Source organism: Ammospiza nelsoni, chromosome 4 (genome assembly GCF_027579445.1).
Source record: "Ammospiza nelsoni isolate bAmmNel1 chromosome 4, bAmmNel1.pri, whole genome shotgun sequence".
In the NCBI taxonomy this organism is placed as follows: Eukaryota; Metazoa; Chordata; class Aves; order Passeriformes; family Passerellidae; genus Ammospiza; species Ammospiza nelsoni.
The window spans coordinates 52,849,774-52,871,044 of NC_080636.1; the positions used below are offsets into that span (position 1 = coordinate 52,849,774).

At 40.8% G+C, this 21,271-nt stretch overlaps 1 protein-coding gene across 2 annotated transcripts in view; it reads left to right on the forward strand.

The window, feature by feature from the left end:
• Positions 1-21,271, forward strand: part of WDFY3 (WD repeat and FYVE domain containing 3) — a 152,879-nt gene that overhangs the window by 127,849 nt on the left and 3,759 nt on the right. For both annotated transcript variants that reach the window (XM_059471358.1, XM_059471359.1), the window contains 24 exons: positions 710-937; positions 1,722-1,775; positions 3,592-3,760; positions 3,938-4,101; positions 4,870-5,018; positions 5,281-5,401; positions 5,740-5,825; positions 6,099-6,179; positions 6,581-6,635; positions 6,987-7,106; positions 7,799-7,916; positions 9,046-9,152; positions 9,680-9,833; positions 11,399-11,490; positions 11,817-12,029; positions 13,743-13,890; positions 14,704-14,858; positions 15,143-15,301; positions 16,604-16,783; positions 17,805-17,987; positions 18,616-18,712; positions 19,741-20,070; positions 20,264-20,375; positions 20,707-20,904. In XM_059471358.1, the coding sequence (XP_059327341.1) occupies positions 710-937; positions 1,722-1,775; positions 3,592-3,760; positions 3,938-4,101; positions 4,870-5,018; positions 5,281-5,401; positions 5,740-5,825; positions 6,099-6,179; positions 6,581-6,635; positions 6,987-7,106; positions 7,799-7,916; positions 9,046-9,152; positions 9,680-9,833; positions 11,399-11,490; positions 11,817-12,029; positions 13,743-13,890; positions 14,704-14,858; positions 15,143-15,301; positions 16,604-16,783; positions 17,805-17,987; positions 18,616-18,712; positions 19,741-20,070; positions 20,264-20,375; positions 20,707-20,904 (3,473 nt within the window). The remainder of the gene's footprint in view (positions 1-709; positions 938-1,721; positions 1,776-3,591; positions 3,761-3,937; positions 4,102-4,869; positions 5,019-5,280; positions 5,402-5,739; positions 5,826-6,098; positions 6,180-6,580; positions 6,636-6,986; positions 7,107-7,798; positions 7,917-9,045; positions 9,153-9,679; positions 9,834-11,398; positions 11,491-11,816; positions 12,030-13,742; positions 13,891-14,703; positions 14,859-15,142; positions 15,302-16,603; positions 16,784-17,804; positions 17,988-18,615; positions 18,713-19,740; positions 20,071-20,263; positions 20,376-20,706; positions 20,905-21,271) is intronic.

Here is a 21,271-nt window from a genome sequence, read left to right on the forward strand (position 1 = left end):
AGTGCTAATTACCTGACACTGATACTTTGGCCTGTTAAGTTATACCAAAGCCATTTCTCAGTATGAGACTTGTGAAATATTGGGCTCTCACAGGTGAAATGCATGGATGTTTCCACACAATTGTTATTTTTATGGGGTTTTTAGGTACAATCACATAAACAAATGGCGAAACTCATTTTGATCTGGTTGTAGATGAAAATTCTTGTAGCAATATCACATGTTAAGTGTGAATTTTTTTTAAGAAGCTTAAATTCCTTACAAGTGTAAAAAAAACCAAAGCAGGGAACAAAAAGAGAGTGATTGGAAATACACTGTGTTTCTAGAGCATTGTAGAAAAACAAGAGGAAATGTGGAAAAGCATTGTGTCTAAATGCTATTTTCATAGTAACACAAAGAAAATTTTGTGGCGTCATCCATAGAAAGTGGCTGGTCTGTGCCTTCCAGAATGAAATTGTTCCACCCTGTGGTGTCTGCCAATTGTTCCCAAAGGCATTTCATTCAACACTGGTTGCTGAGCTATGTGCTATAAATCTTTAAAAATAACCTCTGAGAGAAACAAGTCATTCAAAGCAATTTGTTTACAAAAACCCGACCACCAAACTTTGCTTCATTGAACTTCTCTCTCCTGTGCAAATAAGGACAGGAAGGCTCCTATCTGGTTTCATTCTTGAAATCATTTTCCAAATTGCATGCATTTCTTTGTGCTCAGCGTCAGCAGAACGCCCTGAAATACGTGACTGAGGAGTGGTCTCAGATCGAGTACGAGTTGCTGCGAGAGCGAGGGCTCTGGGGGCCCCCCATCGGCTCCCACCTGGACAAGTGGATGCTGGAGATGACTGAGGGGCCCTGCAGAATGAGGAAGAAGATGGTGCGCAATGACATGTTTTATACTCAGTATCCCTACATGCCCGAGGCTGAGCAGGAAACAAACTTGCTGGTAAGTATTCAGGAGCTTGGGATGGGTGATTACACCTTGTTGCAAAATGCTGCCTTTTTTTTCTTTTCCTTGATAAGTTTTTCTTAAGAAAGATGTTTTACTCTTTTGGTATGACCTGATATTCTTCTGTCTGTCCTAAATGGTTGGTAAAGTCCAGTTGTTCTTCATGATATATTTAGGGAAGGGACTGAGTCACTTGGCTCAAAACCAAGCAAATTTGGATATATTGCAATATCATGTGAGGTGTGCTGAGTGATCCTGCCAACAAACAGCACTGGCGTCTTCACAAGCCTCCAGAGACTGAAAGTTCCATTATTGTGTGAGGTTCAGTCTGGGTTCTTGTCCTTAATCTAGATAATGTGGAGAAGGTGATCTGGAAAAAAAAAAAAGGAAAAAAGGGCTACAGGCCTTGGATTGGGTGCACTTCTGAAATGTACTTTCATCAATCCATGAAGATGAAGGTGGGCTGTGGAGCAGAAAAGTTTGTGTCCTTTGAAAGCTTTGCAGTTAGTTCCTGTTAATTTTGGAACATTGCTTTTAAGAAAGGAAGCAGTCTTTATTATGTCTTTTTAAGCATGTGTGTATGCATGCAGGATTTTTTTCTCCTTTGAAGTCTGTCAATTTTAAACTATTAGATATTTTTGCCTGCTTGTGGTCTGACACACAGTAGCTGTAGTGACAGTCAAATGCACATGAAGTAGAGAACATGCCATCATACATTCTTCTCAAAAGTGTTCTTTCTCTGATGTAATTGATGCTTATGTAATTGATGCCCTGTTTCCAGTCTGACTTCTCAAACAGACTTCCTGAGCCATCTGATGATACCATTCCTCAAAAGGTAAAGAAACAAGTACACTGACTGAAAGAATGTAAAATAAATACAACTTCTGCATGTTAGGCAGTCTTAACAAGGCTTCTACGTTTGGCTTTCAACTTGCTCTTTCAGTAAACAATTCCAGACCTAAGGGTTTTTTCAGTAATCACATTAGAAGATGTTACTGTGCTGTCCTCAACCTTCACCTAATAAAACTTTCTGTAGACCTTCCCTTCTCTGCTGCACACTAACAGGCTGTGTTGGGCTGTGCTACCACTGTTCTCACTGTGTGGAGTGTTGTGGCTTTGGGACCTGAAACTGTTGGTCAGTGGAACACATTTAGTAATGGGCAACACATGGCTTGGAAGCACTTACTGAGAAAGTGTTTCCTTCTAAGAGAGGATCTGGGGGAGTGTTTTTTCTCCTTTTTGTCCATAATGGGCTTTAAAAGGCTGACTTTTGTTAAAGCCAATATTAATTTTGTCTTAGCTGACTGTTCTCTGTTTTGCTATTAATAAAATGCACACATTTGCTTGAAAAATATGAATACTTTCTTGAAAAGAGCAGACATGCTTGGAAGTGGCTTCTCTGCAAGCATTTCAATATTGTGCCTTTCTCTGTTAATTAGAGTCGCAGTCTTGCCCATCACTAAGTACAGTGTGTAACGTGCATTCACTCATTTTGAATTTCCTTCTACAATTATCTAATTCATATAAATGCAAGTAATTATATTATACAGAATATCTAATATGAATTGTTACTGTTTTCCTTCATTCCTTCACCTTAGCAGTGCTATAAAGGATTTCTCTTTGTAGGTTATACATAAGTTGTTTCCACAAATGTTTTAAGCATCATTTAAATGCTGATGTTTTGTGCTGATAAGGCATGAAGATTGGTTAAACATAAGTCAGCAAATTTAATTACAGCGCCTTAAATTTTTGATTTTTGGGAGCAGCCAATTTGACCTGAATAATAAATTTCTGTGTTGCTGATCTTAGTGTCTTTATCATCCTGAGCATCAATTTGCAATAAAGCTAGTTTGATTTCTGTTCTGAATGTTGCTTCCTTAATTAAGTGAGGAACATAAGAATTACCCTGTGATGGAGGTTGGATCAGACAAAGAGGAAGGAAACATTACACACAGGAAAAAAAACCCTGAATCAAAACAACAAACACTCAACAAGGCAAAAAAACCCCACAAAAAAAAGACCAAAAGCGCCACACAAAGGTACAAACCATGCTCAAATATTTACTTCAGGTACATGCATATTCTCATGCCGGTCTCCTCCCCATAAGCCATCAGAAACTTTACGAAGAAAAGAAGCAACTAAATTAATGAAGAATTTTTGAGACTTAAAGCCAATCCCTGAGTGCTTTTAGTTCATACCAGCTTCCACATCGTTGTATCTTCTTGAGGCAATTTTTTGTTCAAGTTACTGCCTAACAGAGAATTCAGCTGGCTAACAAATAAACTGCATATGTTGGTAGGGAGTAAAGAGATGATAAAATGGCCTTTTGAGTAATGAGTGTTAAGCACAATAACCCCAGCCTTTTATGACAGTTCATAACATACTGGCTACACCTACTCCCCATGTTCTAGTTTTATCTGCAGGCTTTTCTGCAACCTCGTGTTTGCTTAAATGGCTCTATAGCTCCTTGCAAATTAGCCAACAGATCAGATCTCCTGAAGAGTCTCTGTTCCTGTCTGTATTGGTATATGAGCACGCACAAAACACTCAGTGGGCATGCACTGTGCTGCACACCCTGTTCCTGAAAGACCTTCACTGAGGGCCTGAGGGAGGAGATGGCTGACCAAGCGATTTCTTCCATTATTCCCAAGAAACCTGCTCGCTACCGGAGAGCCATCAGCTATGACAGCAAGGAGTACTACATGCGCCTGGCTTCCGGAAACCCCGCCGTCTTCCAGGACGCCATCGAGGAGAACACCGTTGGGGAAACAGCTCAGCAGGAGCCAGAGCACGGGGAGGACACTATTGCAAGAGTCAAAGGTTAGATGGTTTGCTTTGTCATCCTCTCATGCATTTGCATTAAGACAAGTGTAAGTCCTGCAGGACTCTTGTTTTTCTCTCTTGGCATTGGATCAGTAATTTAAAAGATTATAGGTCTGTGAAGTTATTTTTTTTTATGTCTCTTTATGACATTTATCTGTCTCTGCTCTTTTCCAGGCCTGGTGAAGCCTCCCCTGAAACGATCTCGCTCTGCTCCTGATGGAGGAGATGATGAGAACCAGGACCAGTCACAGGATCAAATTGTTGAGGGGAGTTCAATTGATGAAGAGGAGAAAACTGACAATACAACTTTGCTTCGACTGCTTGAAGAAGGAGAGAAGGTACTGTTTCAAACACACTAAGAATTTGATGTATTGGAATTTCTTCATTATGTGTCCCAGACATGAATAAATGTCCTATATATCTTCCTTGGTCTGTACATTTCATCGGCTTCTTCCTTATAATGTGTACTTTGTGTGCCTGACCCTAAAAATGCTGTACTGGAAACATTTTGGTTCTTTTTTTTACCTTCTGCCTGCAAGGGAAAATTTCACCTGCCCTGAAATGAAGGCTATGAACTATCCCATGCTAGATTTATTGTCCTGTCAATTTAATGATCAGGATAGAAAATAAACATTGAAAATGTAAGCACTGAATTTAGCCCACTGTTCCTAATTAATTGTTGCCTTCATTAGAATGTGAAGCCTTGATAAAGTAGTATTTTATACCCAAGATCAGTGGTGATTTACCATACTGTGTATTTGGTATTTCAGGCTTTGTCTGTCTGAAGTATACCGTTAAATAGCATTGTGATCTATTAGACCTGATCTCTGACCTGAGTAGGCTGCAGGTTCTAAAATAGGTTCAGGCAGTGTAGTGCAAGTGGATAAACTGGTAAATAGATACATTTATATCATACCAATGAGGCTTTATCCAACTTCCTCCCCAGTTACTAGTCACTAGCATTAGGTCTGATTACAGGAGAGACTGACAGGATTTTTGCTGTATGTGCAAGTGATACTGCAGTGTCTGAGACTTGTTCTAACAGAGCAGTGGTCTGAGCCTGTGCTCCTTAACCTGCTTTCCCTAAGCATCTGCTTTCCTCATAGATCCAGCACATGTACCGCTGTGCTCGGGTTCAGGGCCTTGACACCAGCGAGGGGCTGCTTCTCTTTGGGAAAGAGCACTTCTATGTCATCGATGGGTTTACTATGACAGCCACCAGGGAGATACGGGACATTGAGACGCTGCCTCCAAAGTGAGTACATTCCTAGAGTTTCCTTGATCCTTAGAAGCTGAACAAGAAGTATTCAATGAGGTTTTTGAGGAGTCAATTCCAAGATAATGTAAGATGCTGGAAGACCTCGGCGTACTGAGCTATTTGTAGTATGGTATATTGTGAAAATATGTTATCAACTGTTTCTGTAACTGGACTGTCATACAAAATTATTGAATAATTTTTCCAAGAAGAAAATTTCTTTTTAATCACTTCTCTTAGGCCTGTTTATGTTCCTTTACAGGATGCATGAGCCAATCATACCTAGGGGAGCAAGGCAAGGTCCAAGTCAACTCAAAAGAACTTGCAGCATTTTTGCATATGAAGATATCAAGGAGGTACACAAAAGGAGATATCTTTTGCAGGTAACTTGGACACTATATTTGGAGTGTTTTGATGATGTCATTTTTAGAAATGAAAATCAATACATAACTGAAGAATATGTGGAAAGAGAAGCTATTGACTATGTTGAAATTGAAGCATTTAGATTGGGCATCCTTGTTGCAACTTACCCAGATTTAGTTTATTGGGCATGTTAGTCAATGTCAGTCGTCCAAAAATAAAACATTTGGTTGCACTAAGTAAAGTCTGCTTCACTGTAATTTAGTGCCACATATAGCATGACTAAACTGGTCTGTGCCTGGCCTTCAGAGGTGACAAGAAAATAAGTTATTATTGACATGGATTTGTCCTCTGTTTTCAGCCAATTGCAATTGAAGTTTTCTCAGGAGATGGACGGAACTATCTTCTAGCTTTCCAGAAAGGGGTTAGAAACAAAGTTTATCAAAGGTAATGTAAAATAAATTAGAGTATTTAACATGAATGTTTGCAAATACCTATGTGGAGGATTTGTTTGGTGTCTGCTAGCACCTTACTGCTGCAGGAAAGAGCCACTAGAAGGCACTACATGCCTTCAGTGAGAAGAGGCTCCTGCGATTTGTTTGAGATGTTGTGGAGCTGCTCAAAAGGAAGTCTGTAACTGTACAAAATGCACGCTGCTTTTCAGGAGATGACATCCAGAAGGCAGAAACACTAATCATATTCTTTTAACTGCTGCTGCAGGTTTTTGGCTGTGGTGCCGTCTCTGACCGACAGCTCAGAGTCAGTGTCTGGGCAGAGACCAAACACCAGCGTGGAGCAAGGGTGGGTGATTCTGTTCCTCACAACCTCTGTGGCTCATCAGTTTCCAATAAATTATGCTTGCATTGATATCATGATTATCTGGAGAATATCAGAATTAATGTTTTCGGTATACTGATGCATTCTGAAAAGTATTGGAGTGCTGAAGCCATCAGATTTATCCAAGTTGTTAAAAATATTTTACTCATCAGCCACCACTTGCAATGAATTGCATAATTAACATGCAATTTAATTTTTACAGTGTGTGTTTAGAATTCTAATAAAAGGTACTGCAAAAGGAAAAGATACGTTCTTCTAATGGTTGCAATTTATAACTTTTAATGTTGAAATTTTGGGTTGTCTTGTGAAAATGTAACCCAGTTCTTACTGCAAACTCAAGAAATTCACTTTCTTCTTCCTGCTAGGTCTGGCTTGCTTAGCACTTTAGTGGGAGAAAAATCTGTTACTCAAAGATGGGAAGTAAGTATGAAAATTCTGGAATATTTTTTGTATTAAATTCCACATTTTGTAATGATACATAAATAATCAATACACATAAGTTGCATCCTCTTATTCTAACAGGTGGAACATACTGTTGTAGAAAGAGTATCTCAGCATTTAATTTTTAGTGTTTCCTGGTATCATCATCAAATAGGAAATGGTTCTACTGTTGAATTGCAGGGGGAGGGCTGTAGTAAAAGTAGAGTGAGCATTGCAATGTTGAAGTAAGTTTTTATGTTTGGGGAGGGCTGCACTTTGACAGTCTGGCCGGTTGACATTTGATTGTTGTAAAGTGAAAACTTTACTGTGCTGTTATCTGTCTGTCTTAAGAGAGGAGAAATCAGTAACTTCCAGTACCTGATGCACTTGAACACCCTGGCTGGCAGATCCTATAACGACCTCATGCAGTACCCTGTCTTCCCCTGGATCCTTGCAGACTATGACTCAGAGGTAAATACAACATCTTGTCAGCCTTGATAGTGATCTTGTATAAGTTGAACATTTCTATTGTGTTTCTCCCACTTCTCAACAGGGAGGGTATTAGAGAATCTTGGCTGGGCTGGTTTTACAGATGTTGTTGACCTGTGCACAGCTGAGGACTGGGATCCAGATAGAGACATTTGCCCCTCTACCTTGCAGCAGTTCCTGTAAATGTCTGCATTAGCTTTGAGCTGTGTATCCTGAAGTATGCTAAACCCACAGAGAAGGTGTCCCTGTTCAGAAGACTGTGATAGGGGCTACTATGAAATCTGGCCCCATGGTGAAAGAATGTGCTTTTGAAAAAGATGAAACATCCTATTGATGCTTTTGTGGACAGCCATTGCCACCAACCAGACCATTACTTAAAATATTGTTTGGGGACTTGTTGAGTATTTGTGGAAAAATTAGGGGGAACTGGGGACAGGATCAGAGGAGCAGGGCAGAAGTTGTGCAGAGCCCAGATGTGATTGCAGATAAAACACGCTCGCTGTCTTGGATCAGACTGAAGGACTGTTTTAAGCATATCCAACATTGCACTTGCTGTGTCTGTAGAAAGCAGGGATAACAACCTTAAGAGGTAGGTGGTGTTAACTGTGGAAATCAGCAGTTTTCAGAGGATGTGTTTTGGTTTTATAAAATCGTTGTCTGATTTATTTTTAAAGGAACTGGATCTTACAAATCCCAAAACATTCAGAAACCTGGCCAAACCAATGGGAGCTCAAACAGAGGACAGGTTAGCCCAGTACAAGAAGCGATACAAGGATTGGGAGGATCCCAATGGTAAGTAATAATCCATCCTATAGAAAGAACAGAGAAACATGTGCCTGTCATCGTAGGAAGGACTCATGGATGTTTTTATAATGTGGGTAAAGAGATTTGGATATGGATGTGCAGAACTCTACCATGGGTTTTTTTGTGACCATCCAACAAAGTCTAAATTAGAACAAATAGACATTGACTTTCTTTCTGTGTTGTTTTAATTCTAAATAACACCTTTGTTTATATGTAAAAACAAAGACAGGACAGTGGCACGTTTAGATGAGTTTAATATTATATATATATGGGCAGGCACATGAAGCACACAACCAGCTGTGTCTGCTAACACAGTTTGATTGCTGCTGCATGAAGATTAGTAATACAAAGACTGCAAATGCTTCTGCATTAGCAGTATTCTAGTTTTTTCATTTCTAATCTTAAAGTGTGATTTTTGACTAAGGAACCAGCAGCTTCTTAACTAAAAAAGCCTCAGAGTGAGATTCAGTTAAGTTACCTAGTCATGATTTTAGAGCTAGCTTATATTTTGAAAATAAAACTTCTGTGTTTGGCAAGAAAAGTTTTCTTGTGTGCTTTCATTGAAGATAGAAGCCTGTTTAACTACTGCAGTTCTGTTCTGTGTCAAACAGCAGCAGGTGGCAAAGACATTCATTTTTAGAAACAAATCAGTAGTTTCTAAGTGTGCTTGTGCAGACATTTTGCCAGGAAATTAAGAAAGTAAAAGATGTACAAAATCTGTAGGCAACAGTTCTGATACATATTTCTGCCCAAGATTTTAAATCCATAGTACAAAATAACACCAAAAATTAAAAAAGAAAAAATTTTTAGAAATGTTTCTTCAGTTGAAATCACTGTAGTTGCACTGCAATATCTCAATTAGTTAAAACAAAAAATGAGTGACCATTCAGTACTGCTTTGCAGAACCCTATTGAATTAGGGCTACTGTATTGCAGCCAAACTCAAGTGACAAAACATAAAGCTTTCAGATATCTGAGAATGAAAATTACAAATTCCAGCTCTGAAGGTGTCCAAGGCCACAGAGTAATTAAAATGCAGTGTTAAATTTTTTTCCATTAGTACTGATTCTGTCATCTAACGACTTTATTTCTCTATGTTTATGATTTTTAATCTGCAGGGGAAACCCCAGCTTATCACTATGGGACTCACTATTCCTCAGCCATGATTGTGGCTTCCTATCTTGTCCGGATGGAGCCTTTTACTCAGATTTTCTTACGGTTACAGGTAAAAACGCACTTCAGGTTTCTTGCCTGCTCTTATTTCAGACATGACTGGGAAATAAGATCAGTCAGCTTTGTTTTCATCAAATATCATGGAAGAAACACCTTTTAGCAGAGTTCTTATTGCCTGGCAGGTTTTTGATATGTCTTTTTAAATGATGTGATGGAATTCACCTTTTTTTTTCCCCTTGTAGTTTGAACATTTTCCTAAATGTACACAAAACAAAGTAGCAGCAGACAAAAACCAAAATGAGTTCTACTGTGAAAAATATTTTGCTGTTTCTCTGAAAGAGACTAGATTTGAAATCAGACAGATGAGACTCTTCCTTAAGTTTTGTATATGTGTATCTATATTTTCTGTTATCATGTACCTGAAAGTAATGCAGCTGATTAGATTGGTTGCATTAAAAAAAGAAACGTGCTATGTTCTAGTGTCTTGATTTGGCAGAGGATGTTCTGATTTGCCTTCCTGGCAAAGCTGCCATGCTGAGGGATGCTGTGACACTGACATGCCACTCTCTGTGCCCCCAGGGCGGGCACTTCGACCTGGCTGACCGCATGTTCCACAGCGTGCGCGAGGCCTGGTACTCCGCCTCCAAGCACAACATGGCCGACGTGAAGGAGCTCATCCCAGAGTTCTTCTACCTCCCCGAGTTCCTGCTCAACTCCAACAATTTTGATCTAGGTAGGCAAAAAGAGCTTGATAGCAGCACTGTGGGTGGGAGAACAGAGCCAGACTTCAGGTATTTTCTCAAGCTGTGAGTGTTCATTGTAAGCAGTTTAATACAAAGTGTCTTCTGAGAATTGCAGAACTAGTCCCTGAAAAGGCTTTTGTTTGGAGTAGTGTATTTTTGTCCATTTGGGCTTTTTTACCAGTTCAAAATGCACAGATAATAATAAACTTAGAATTTCTCTGCTTTGCATTTTTCTCCTTGTAACCTATTCCATGATGGTGTTCACCATCTTTGTTGTTTATTTTTTGAAGCTTCTTAAAATCTGTTTGACAAATCTTTGCTTTTAGAACTTCATTTGAAAATATTCCTAAAGGTTTTTCGAATTGTCACAGCAATTGTGACAGTGATTATTCAGCAGAAGTCATGTAGGAGACCTGTTTGTTGGAGATGAATGTTACTTATTATATGTCACTCTTAACACTGGTGTTAAGCTCTCATATTCTGAGCTCTGTGCTGTGAATCTATTACCAACAATAAAGATTAATCAAATCATAGGTTTTAGTGGCCTGCAAGCCTTTATTCAAAATCTATTGTAACAGATTGGAAACCCAACTTTACAAAAAAAGAAAAGCAAAACCCAAAGAACACTTTGCAATACCTCTTCCATCAATATTTTACACTAAAGAATATGAGTGTTACTGAAAAAATGTTGAGCTCTTGTCAACTTATCTTTGTATCTGATAATTTTAGACTGTAACCATTGGAAATTGTTCATTGAGCATTTGGACCAACAGTAGAAAGGGCTCTTTTAGGAGCAATTGTCAAACACTGAGGTAATTTGTAGTGATCCTGCTTCCCATCCTCTCACCTGAAAAGAAAGGAAGATTTGAAGTTTGGTGATGCAAGTAAAGTTTCTCTTGGAGTGTTGCACTTATTTTTTGTGTGCCCCTGTAAAGTTGGAAATTTGGAGGTGTTCCTCTGAGTTAATAGGAAGTGTGGAATTGTCTCTTGACAGCAAGTGACAGAACAAGAATATAACTGAGGAGTTTTACCAAATATATTTTTGTTGATCACAACGTGCCACTGTTTGATGTCCAGAGTGAGAAGGGGGCTGTCCAGGACAGAGTGAATGTATTGTGCCCAGGCCATGGTAAGATCAGGGAATTGCCAGTATCCTTGGTCATGGAGCTTGTGGGGCATGCCAGTTAGCTCTGCACTGCTAGGAAATGAGTGTTTGGCTGCACATCACAGGAGTACGGGCTGTTCTCAGCAGTAAAATGACAATTTCATTCTATGATGAAATGCTGTTTTCCTCTTCAGAAGCCTTAGTGAGGAGTATTTGGATTCTTTCTCCTGAAAGCAATCTTACATGAACAACTGAGGCAAAAGTTTTCATGTTTTATTGCCTGACATTTAAAACCACAGTAGTATTTTAAAGAAAAGACTGAAATGGCTTCCTTTATACATATGTGAACTTTGATTTTTTCTCTTTTTTTCCCTTTTTTTTCACCTTTCCTGTTGCCGTTCAATTTCAGTGCTTCTGTCCAAATTTTTTCCTTCTTTTTCTTTTTATTAGGTTGTAAACAAAATGGGACTAAACTTGGTGATGTAATACTCCCTCCATGGGCAAAAGGAGATCCTCGTGAGTTTATCAGAGTCCATCGGGAGGTAATTTGAATTTTCATGGTGACAGTAGAATGTCTGTTGGGACTTCCCACTGCACTTTAATCTGTGCTCAATTTGTGCAGTCACAGGCCAGTCTGTGAGTTCAGGGTTGGTGTCTGATTGTTGCCAAGGTCTGTAGGACCAGTGTTTCCTCTCCTTCCTTTTTGGCTACAGAGTACTTTGAGGCCAGACTTGCTTCAATAAAAAGCTTTGTCAAAATGTGACAAAAATATGTCAAATCATGTTCTGCATTTCTTCTTGTAGCAAGTGTAGTAAATTCAATCAGTGAGCAATTCAACTCATTTTAATGCATGCCTTCTGAATTTCAGGCTCTGGAATGTGACTTTGTGAGTGCTCACCTGCATGAGTGGATTGACTTGATCTTTGGCTATAAACAGCAAGGCCCTGCTGCAGTAGAAGCTGTAAATGTCTTTCACCATCTCTTCTATGAGGGACAAGTGGACATATATAACATCAACGATCCTTTAAAAGAGACAGCTACCATAGGATTCATTAATAACTTTGGACAGATACCAAAGCAGGTATACCCTTTGTAGAATTCTTATTTTCCAGTTAACACTCAAATTGAAATGTGTTAATATGAAACAGGAAGGTGTTTTAGGAGTGAAACTTCTTGGGAGTGTTTTTTTCCTAAATATTCTTCCAGTGAAGCAAAGTCATTTATGTTTCCATCATAAATTGAACAAAGATGGACTTTGGGCTTTACTTGTGAGGTTAGAAATGTCTTTTTTCCCCTTTACATCCTTAAAATAAAGGCATGGTGAATTATAGCTCAACTCTTAAAATCAGCATTAAAAAAACCCAGAAGTGTGTTCCTGCTGCTGAGTCGTAGGGGAGGAATGAAAGTGCAACCTCAAAGTAATGCCCAGTGCTAAGGTATTTGAAGTTACCCTGTAATAAAACAATTTCTATAATAACTTCTTCTTTTTTTTTATCCTAGTCTCATGAGTGATTCCCTCTTGTAGGACAGCCATAGTTAAGAAGATGTAAAGACCAGGTTTTGGTGCAGCTTTAAAGTTTGTGTTCTCTTTAAGAGACTACATTAAATAATTCAATGTAATATTAAATCTGGGGGTTCAGGTTTGGGGGGAGTCTCAGTGTTGGTGGTTTTGATTTGGGTTTTTTATTGGGCATTTCTTTGGAGTCTTTTGCTATCCAGTGAAAATCTTAAATGTCTTTGGTAAATATTTCCAATCCTAGATCTGGTGGAAACCGCAGATACCTTCAGCAATTGGCTGGGAGCTCAAGCCATGTGTTGGAAACTCTAAACTCAACTCTCAGCACATAATGTTTCAGGACAGCCACACAATATTTCCTGTGGCAACCCATTTAGAGCTATCTGTCTCTCACTGCTTGGAAGGAAGGCTAAGAACTGCTTATCTGTCTTCTGTCACTTTTCTCCTTTCCCTTCCTTGCTCTCTCTCAATAATCTAATTATGTAGTGGCTGTAGGGTTTTCTCCTCTTATGTAATAACCAATCCCTCTGCTGTGATAATAATCAGACGTGGGCCAGCTAAAGCCAGATGGACAGACAGGGACTGGGGCAGAGGACAGGGCAAGAGAGAGCACTGCAGCTGAGTCCAGAGCTCTGCCTGCATCCTCAGATGCCTGTTAGGTACAAAGCTGTGGTGAAATCTACCAGGAATTGCATGATGCTTTGCTGGAGGAAATAGACTGCAGTAAACTTGGGAAACTCAAAACTTCCTTAAGGCTTTGTTGAGGGTGAGTGCTCTTGGAGCACATTTTTATGTAACTGTAGAGTCTTGCTGTTTCCCTCTGTTATTTCCTATGGGGGATCCAGGGCAGGCTCTCTGTGACATGGCTGCTGTGCATTTTTGCACTCCTTTCCCGCACAATGTAACATGCATCTTCTTTGTCCCACCTCTTCCACTAGTAACATGCCTGGCAGTTTGGGTTTAAATTTTAAAAAGTTATGATGTAAAACATTGCAGAGCTGGTGGTATGTTTGGAAGAGGGCTCTCACAGACTCCATGAGGGTACCAAGATGCCACGGACTGACGGGGCAGAGCAACTTTGCTCCTTGTTGGTTTTTGTATTGTTTAAGGTTTTTGAAATGTTCATCATGAGTTATTAGTGAATACTGAGAGCAGTAAAGCATTTGCTTACCTGCAGAATTTTTAGAAGATATATTGGACAGACTTATGATCTTTTTAAACTAGTGCCCTTGTAAACCTGTAATTTTTGATGGTCATTAGTTTCTTGATGAATTTCAGCTCTTCAAAAAACCCCACCCACCAAAGCGTGTTAGAAGCCGTCTGAACGGAGAGGCTGTGGGAACCTCTGTGCCCCCTGGTTCCACAGGTGACAAGATCTTTTTCCATCATTTGGACAACCTGCGGCCATCTCTTGCCCCAGTGAAAGGTAAACTTTGAACTCACAGTAGTTATTGCTGTTTCTTTGCCCAAGCATTCAGAGTTTCAGCAAGATTGTACTTTTCCATCTTTTCCTTACTTCTAATATTCTTATTGCCCGTAGTTTTGTGAGAGAGACAAATTCAAAATATCCTAATCGTGTACAACTATGTTCTTAGCTACTTTAAAGGATCTTAGGAAACACCACAGCTGCACAGTTTAATATGACATTTTTTAAATAGAGGGATAAAATGGAGCCCAAGCACCTCTTTATAAGTTTGAATTTAATGAACAACATTCAGAGTACGTTGTTTCTGGGCCTGTGATAGCCTCTGTTTTTGTGATTTTCACAGCAAAAGGATTATTTATCACAGTGCCAAGAAATACTAAGGAATGTTGGCAGGAAAGTATGGTGTTGGTAGCAGCACTGAGACAAAAGAAAGTGGTTTTTTACTTCAAATCTGACATTGGACTGAACAAAACTTAATTGTCTGCAAGGCAGGTAAATGCTGTACAGGGATTTCTTTCCTAGCTGAGTAAAGCAATCTGTGGCTCCCTGCTGTAAGGAGAGAAGACATGCTATTAAATGGGGCATAGCAGGGCTTAGAGAGAAGACTAAGTCAGGAAATTAGAAAGCACTAATCTATATTTGGCTCTGCATTTGTTAGGAATGGAGCAAAAGTTGCCATCACTGCAGCTGATGCAAAGAATGTAAAAATAGCCACTACAGAGACCTTGCTTTGGAAGAGCAGCAGGTACTTAAAGGGATCTGATAGTATTTGTCTCTCCCAGCAATAAAACATAACCCCATCTTCTCTTCCAGAGCTCAAGGAGCCTGTGGGGCAGATCGTGTGTACTGATAAAGGCATTCTGGCAGTAGAACAGAACAAGGTTCTCATCCCACCCACCTGGAATAAAACATTTGCCTGGGGCTATGCAGACCTCAGCTGCAGACTGGGTACCTATGAATCAGACAAGGTTTGTAATCTGAACTTTGTTCCAGCAATCAATACTCAATAGTGAAAAAAACCATAACAATGGACATTTATTTCACACATGAATGAAATAATCTTCTGCTGCATCAGGTTTTTTTGCTCTCTCTTGAGGGTCTTCACCAGGATGTTGACAGAATAATATTAATTCATAATAGTTTTTTACCAGGTCTTAGTGACCTAATGAGTGCAAGGTGGCAGCCAGGTTTATATTTTTTATCCTACCAAGTACTAGTTCTGTAAGTAATTCTTTGTGTTCTGTATTTTTAGGCTGTGATTGTTTATGAATGCTTGTCAGAATGGGGTCAGATCCTGTGTGCCATTTGCCCCAACCCCAAACTAGTTATCACTGGAGGAACAAGCACAGCAGTGTGTGTGTGGGAAATGGGTGTCTCCAAAGAAAAAGCTAAAGCCCTCACACTGAAACAGGTAAAATGGAATAAAGCTGTAAAGTAATCTTATAAGATCAAAGTAATTGTGTAATGGGTTTGCTCACCTTTGAAACCATGAGTCCAGCAGATCCCCAGAGAATGGAGTAGTTGAGATGGTGATCTGCATTGAAAGTGGGCAAAATGCATCTTTAAAATTGCACTGTTTTTGAGAATAGTGGGTCACAAGGAGCCTTCTGGAGATAAAGGGAATTTGATAGTGATGTTAACAAAATGATGCAGGTGGGTTTTGTGAAATGATCTGCCTTGTAGTATTACTTGTAATGCCCCCAACTAAAAACTGTGTCAGGAAGGACATAAAAGGAGGCTGCCTTAAAGGTTAATTTTCCGCTTGTAAAAAAAATTAATTACTTTTATTATAGCACTTTTTAATCTAAAACAAGCACTCATGCTTTAAAGTCAGCTGCAGCTAAGTGCAAAGTAAGTTTTGTGTGTTTACTAAGGAAAAAACAAACCCAACAAATGTAACCAAAAAAATCCAACCACAATTAAGTCCATATATTCTAGCAGCTGTGTATCATTGTTAGAGGTTCCATTAGCATCTTCATAGAAGGACTGCTTTTTAGAGGAAGTCTTTTCCTCAAATTTATGAAAAGAAATTTAGAGAATTATTCAGTAATTTCCCTTGTACAGTAATCAACTGTCCCAAGCTGCTTTTCTGAACTGTACATGATAAAACACTGTATCTTAAATTTTGGGGCAGCATATTTGAATACATTTACTGCATTCAGTGAGTTTTATTTTAACTGAGTTCATTTTAACTGAGTAAGGTGCAGTAATCTGACTGTATTTCAGACTCTTTCCAATAGATTAAGCCTAAAATGTAAAAGTAGGGCCTAATATGAGTAGATGCTCATAGTTTTCTTCTCCTTCCAACAGACTTTGTTTTTTGGCTGCAACTGTTTCATGTCTTTTTTGTCTTCTCCTAGTCATCAGCAGTTACTGTAGGAGTCAGGATGTCATTTCAGGTGCAGCCTGGAACACTTTCTGACCTTATAAACAAGTGGTACTGATGCAGAATGGGGTTTTCTTCAGTGGAAGGATCTGTAACATTAGACTCTTGAAATTTTGTTCTGTCAGAGCTCTTTTTAAACTGAAAAAAATATTACTTTTACCATTTTCAGTTATAGAAATAGTTATCAACTGAAGACTTATAAAGTGGCTGCATCTTCTGATGGGACATTCTGGTTAGGTTATCTGAATCTTTCAGGTAAGAGGCTTTGATGTGGAATTTTTTGCTCTCTCCTGATTCCCACTTTTGCTCCTGACTTGTGTTTTGCAGGCACTGCTGGGTCACACTGACACTGTAACGTGCCTAACAGCATCGCTGGCGTATCACATCATTGTGAGCGGGTCCCGGGATCGCACCTGCATCATCTGGGACCTGAACAAGCTCTCCTTCCTCACACAGCTCCGGGGGCACAGGGCTCCCATTTCAGCACTCTGCATAAACGAATTAACGGTGAGAGCCAAACCCTGTCCACCAGGCTGCAGTGGGAACAGTAGCAAGAGTTGGAAATCATTAAACCAAAGGAAAAAAGCCACTGGGCTCTCCTGTTAATTTGGCAGAACTTGTATAACTCATCTGAAAACTGATTAACAACTGGTTTAGGAATAATTTGTGTCATTTGTCTAGAGCCATACGTGGGTGCATTCCATGCAGAGTGGCTTGAGCTCATAGGAGGTTATTTATTAACAGTGCTGCAAGCACTGTTAGTGTGACATTCCAAGTGAGATGCCAGATCTGCCACAGGAGCCAGGAAGAGCTTTTGATACACGACCTTGGTCGGCTTCTCTTGTCTTAAGCTGAATTTAAAGGAAACAGGGGGATACCTTGAGTGACAGTGCAGTGCCAGTTGTAGTGGAAACAGATGTATCCTAAAAGCTTCTGTCCCTGGTGGTCCTGTGAGTTACAAGTCACCATTTATCCAGCTCCCATGCTTGGCTGTCAAGGCTGGATGGACCCTGTTGCAGCTGGAGCAGATGCAGTGGTAGAAATCAAGACAAGAGAGGGCTGTAATGCAAGCAGGGGGTAGCAAGTACAGTTTATTAGCTGTTGGTGGTCTGGCTGTAGTGCTGCCAGTGCTTTAGCCTGCAGCTCCTGTTTCCCTCTGCACTAGTTTGGACTGTTCCCAGTAAGGAAGCAAATGAAATTTAAGGTGATACATATTTGTGAAAAAGAGCAGTGTGAACATGAACAGTCTTTGGAAACTGGAAGTACTAAAAATAGGCTGTTGGATTGTTATGCTATGAAAAGCAGAGGAATTGGTGAACTCATTCTATGCTGTAAATAGAACAAATTGGTGGTTATTAAGTGTGGTTTTCTAGGTCCTAAAGGCTTCTTCAGCTGGCCAGACGCCCCTTGAATAGAACTTCCTGAAAAGTGCCAGCAACTTGACTTATAAATGAGCTTGACTTATATTTTTGCTGAAGAATACCTGCAGCTTCGTATTGAAATCTGGAGGTGTTATTTGTCTTTGCAGGGAGACATTGTATCATGTGCTGGCACTTACATCCACGTGTGGAGCATTAATGGCAGCCCTACTGCAAGTGTAAACACCTTCACTGGCCGAAGCCAGCAAATTATGTGTTGTTTTGTGTCAGAGATGAATGAGTGGGACACCCAGAATGTCATTGTCACGGGGCATTCGGATGGAGTTGTCCGGGTAAGTACCAGGAGTCACTGCCTGGAAAATAAAGCTTGTGCCTTGCTGGTGATAGTATTTAGAAAAGTCATGCCTATCCAGGAGAACGCAGTGTCCTGACCAGGACCAAAAGCAGTCCTGCTTTACTTGGGAATTTCATCTGAACACTTCTTTCTCCTTTTTGGTGCCCCAATTGGGATGTGGTAACCAGCAATAGTCAGCAGAGCATGCATTTTCCTTCCTGCTCTGTTTTGGTCACCAGCTTTCATACCTGGAGACTATTGCTTTGGTTCACCATTTTAATTTCACACACCTTGAGACAATTCATTTTGCTTGGCTAGAAAGAAAAGAGAAACTTAGTGTCATCTCTGATCACTACATGTCTAACCCTGCCTGCAGTACTTTTGGGTGCAGCTTTAACCAGAGTCTGCTGGTCAGACAGCTGTGTGGAGTGGATTCAGGCATGAACACAGATGTCCTCTTATAGTTTCTAGTCCTCAAAAACAGAGTTAAGTATGGAGATGTGACCCGCCTTGCATGCTACCATTGTGAATACACAGTTCTACAAAGCCATTTTAACTCTTCAAGTAGCTCAGGAAAAAGGCAAGAGTTCAGTAAGTGCCACTCTGCTTATCCCCTGTCCCTCCAGTTCTGGCGGATGGAGTTTTTGCAAGTGCCAGAAACACCAGCTCCAGAGCCTGTGGAGATGCTGGAAATGCAAGAGGACTGTCAGGATGCTCAAATAGGTATGTCTCCTGACAAGTGTTTGGTATTTCCCTGTTCTATCTGATCTTTGCTATAGGGAGGTCAAGTCCTGTGGTTATACAGTGCAGAATGGAATGATGGAGGTTTTATCTCAAAAGGCAGTAGATACACAGTGGCACAATGAACAGAGCATCTGAGTTCTGTGTTCACCACCTTACTTAAGGTAGCTTCATATTGCTACATGTAAGAAAAAATGTTCCCATCATAGCTTTTTGTTCTGTGAAGGCAAAACTTTTCTCTGTTTGTTTTGGCTGTTGGCACGCTCAGTGGATTGTCCAAAAGCTAGATATATTTTAGTGTGAAATGGAATTATAGCATAACAGCCAAGTTGAATCTACTGATGGAACAGCTTAAACAAGACAAGCAATGATTTTCTTTTCCACTCTTGGAAGAGTTTGCTCTGTGCCTTATGACTGTTTCTTTTAGCCATCTCCTGCACTCTTCATGTTGAAGATATGATCTGGATTGGGATCTGAATCTCATTTTTACTCATAAGTAATTATTATATAAATACAGCTTTTGGTTATTTTCAGTGTCACTTGGAGTATAAATGTCTTTGTTAATTGCTCTTTTGTATTAACAAGTCCTGTTATTAACAAGTCTGCATCATATTTTTCAGTCGGTTTCAGCATAGCTGACTGTGCTTCCTTATGTAAGTTTTGCTGAAAGGTTTTGCCAACTTGAGTGTTTCTGAAGTGTTTGCTCCTTTTGTCTATCATAGCCTTCCTCAGAGGGACTGTTGTAGGAAGTAGCTTCAGCTAAGGTGTGTCATTCTCTGGCAAAACAGAAAAAAGTGCAAAAAAAGTGCAAAAATATGAATGGTGTGATTCCTGGCAGGAGCTGAATCTCTGAAAAGGCTCCGAGATGCCTGCAATGCCTGCATGCACTGTCTCTCTCTCAGCAGTTGGTGCCCATTGGGTTTCAGGCAGTGCAGCAGCAGAGCAAGGAAAAAGCTCAGGCCATGGCCAGGTTCACTAACAGTGCCTTGTTCCCTGCTGTGCCCATCCAGGGCAGGAAGCCCATGAGGAGGACAGCAGTGACTCCGAGGCAGATGATGCCTGCATAGGCCAGGACACCAAAGTGCAGGAGAGCCAGAGCCAGCCAGGCAGCACCAGCCACAGGCCCCGCTCATCGTCAGCCAGGGCAGCAGCAGCGTGGTCAGCAGACAGCGGCTCCGATGACTCCAGGCGTTGGTCAGATCAGCTCAGCTTGGATGAGAAGGATGGATTTATCTTTGTCAATTATTCGGAGGGACAAGCAAAAATGCATCCCCATGCTCAGGTTAACCACCCCCACCCCAGCTATGCTGAAGCACGGCACTACAGCAAGCTCAAACCAGGTAAAAGAAACCATGCACAGCCCTCAGTTTTATTTCTAAGTGAAATGTTATAGAAAAAGAGAAAAACTTCAATCTCTGAGGGAGATTTTGTTCGTACTACAAAGTTGCAGTTACAGGTGTGTTGGGGGAGGAGGCAACAAAAATGAGAATGACCAAATTTACTTTATCCCCTCCCACTTCCACTCCTTTGTAGGATACAGATGGGAGCGTCAGCTGGTGTTCAGAAGCAAGCTAACTATGCACACGGCATTTGATCGCAAGGACAACGCACACCCAGCAGAAATCACTGCGCTCGGCATCTCCAAGTGAGTAGCTCACACTTGAGCACTTCAAACAGTTTTGGCTGTTGTCAGCAGGAAGAGGTGCCATTGTTCATAACTCTGTTCTGTGGTGCTTCTGTTTGGGGCAGCCTTCTTCAAGAACTGAGATAAAAACACTAGAGAGGGAGAGCTGTTCAGCTGCACTGTGTTACACAGAGTGTTGCAGATCCATCTCTCAGTTAGAGCAGGGCAGTTGGGTTAGTCACCACACCAGTGCTTTACCATTTTACATTTTCTGACATTTAAAATTGGCCATCGATGCTTGTGTGTTACTGTGCCAGAGCTGTTGCAGGAATGCTTTTGCTTTCCCTTGCAGGGATCACAGCAGGATCCTGATCGGGGACGGCCGGGGCAGGGTGTTCAGCTGGTCAGTGAGCGATCAGCCGGGCCGGTCCGCGGCCGACCACTGGGTGAAGGACGAGGGCGGCGACAGCTGCTCGGGCTGCACCGTGCGCTTCTCGCTCACCGAGAGGCGGCACCACTGCAGGAACTGTGGACAGCTCTTCTGCCAGAAGTAAGCAGCCAACAGCCTCCTTTGGGCTCTTTTCCACACAGGATTTTAGGTGGGGCAAAGCTGTGACATACCACAGAACTCTTGTGAAAGACTGAGGCTGCCTAAACTGTGTGCAGGATGGCGAGGATGCTGATTTAGGGGCCGCTAGCTGGTAGCCTCAGACAAAATGTATGACATAAAGGATGTGTGTGAGCTCTCCTCTCACCCACAAACTGAAGTGCAAGTCTCATCTCTGATCCCCTGGGTCAGAGATGATATTTCTAGTTTTATCTGTCTGAGTCTAAACTGGTGACAACAGCTGCTGTTGAGCTGTCACACAGTTTCATTGCGTTGAGTCTGTGGTGATCATTTGAGTTAAATTCTGCTT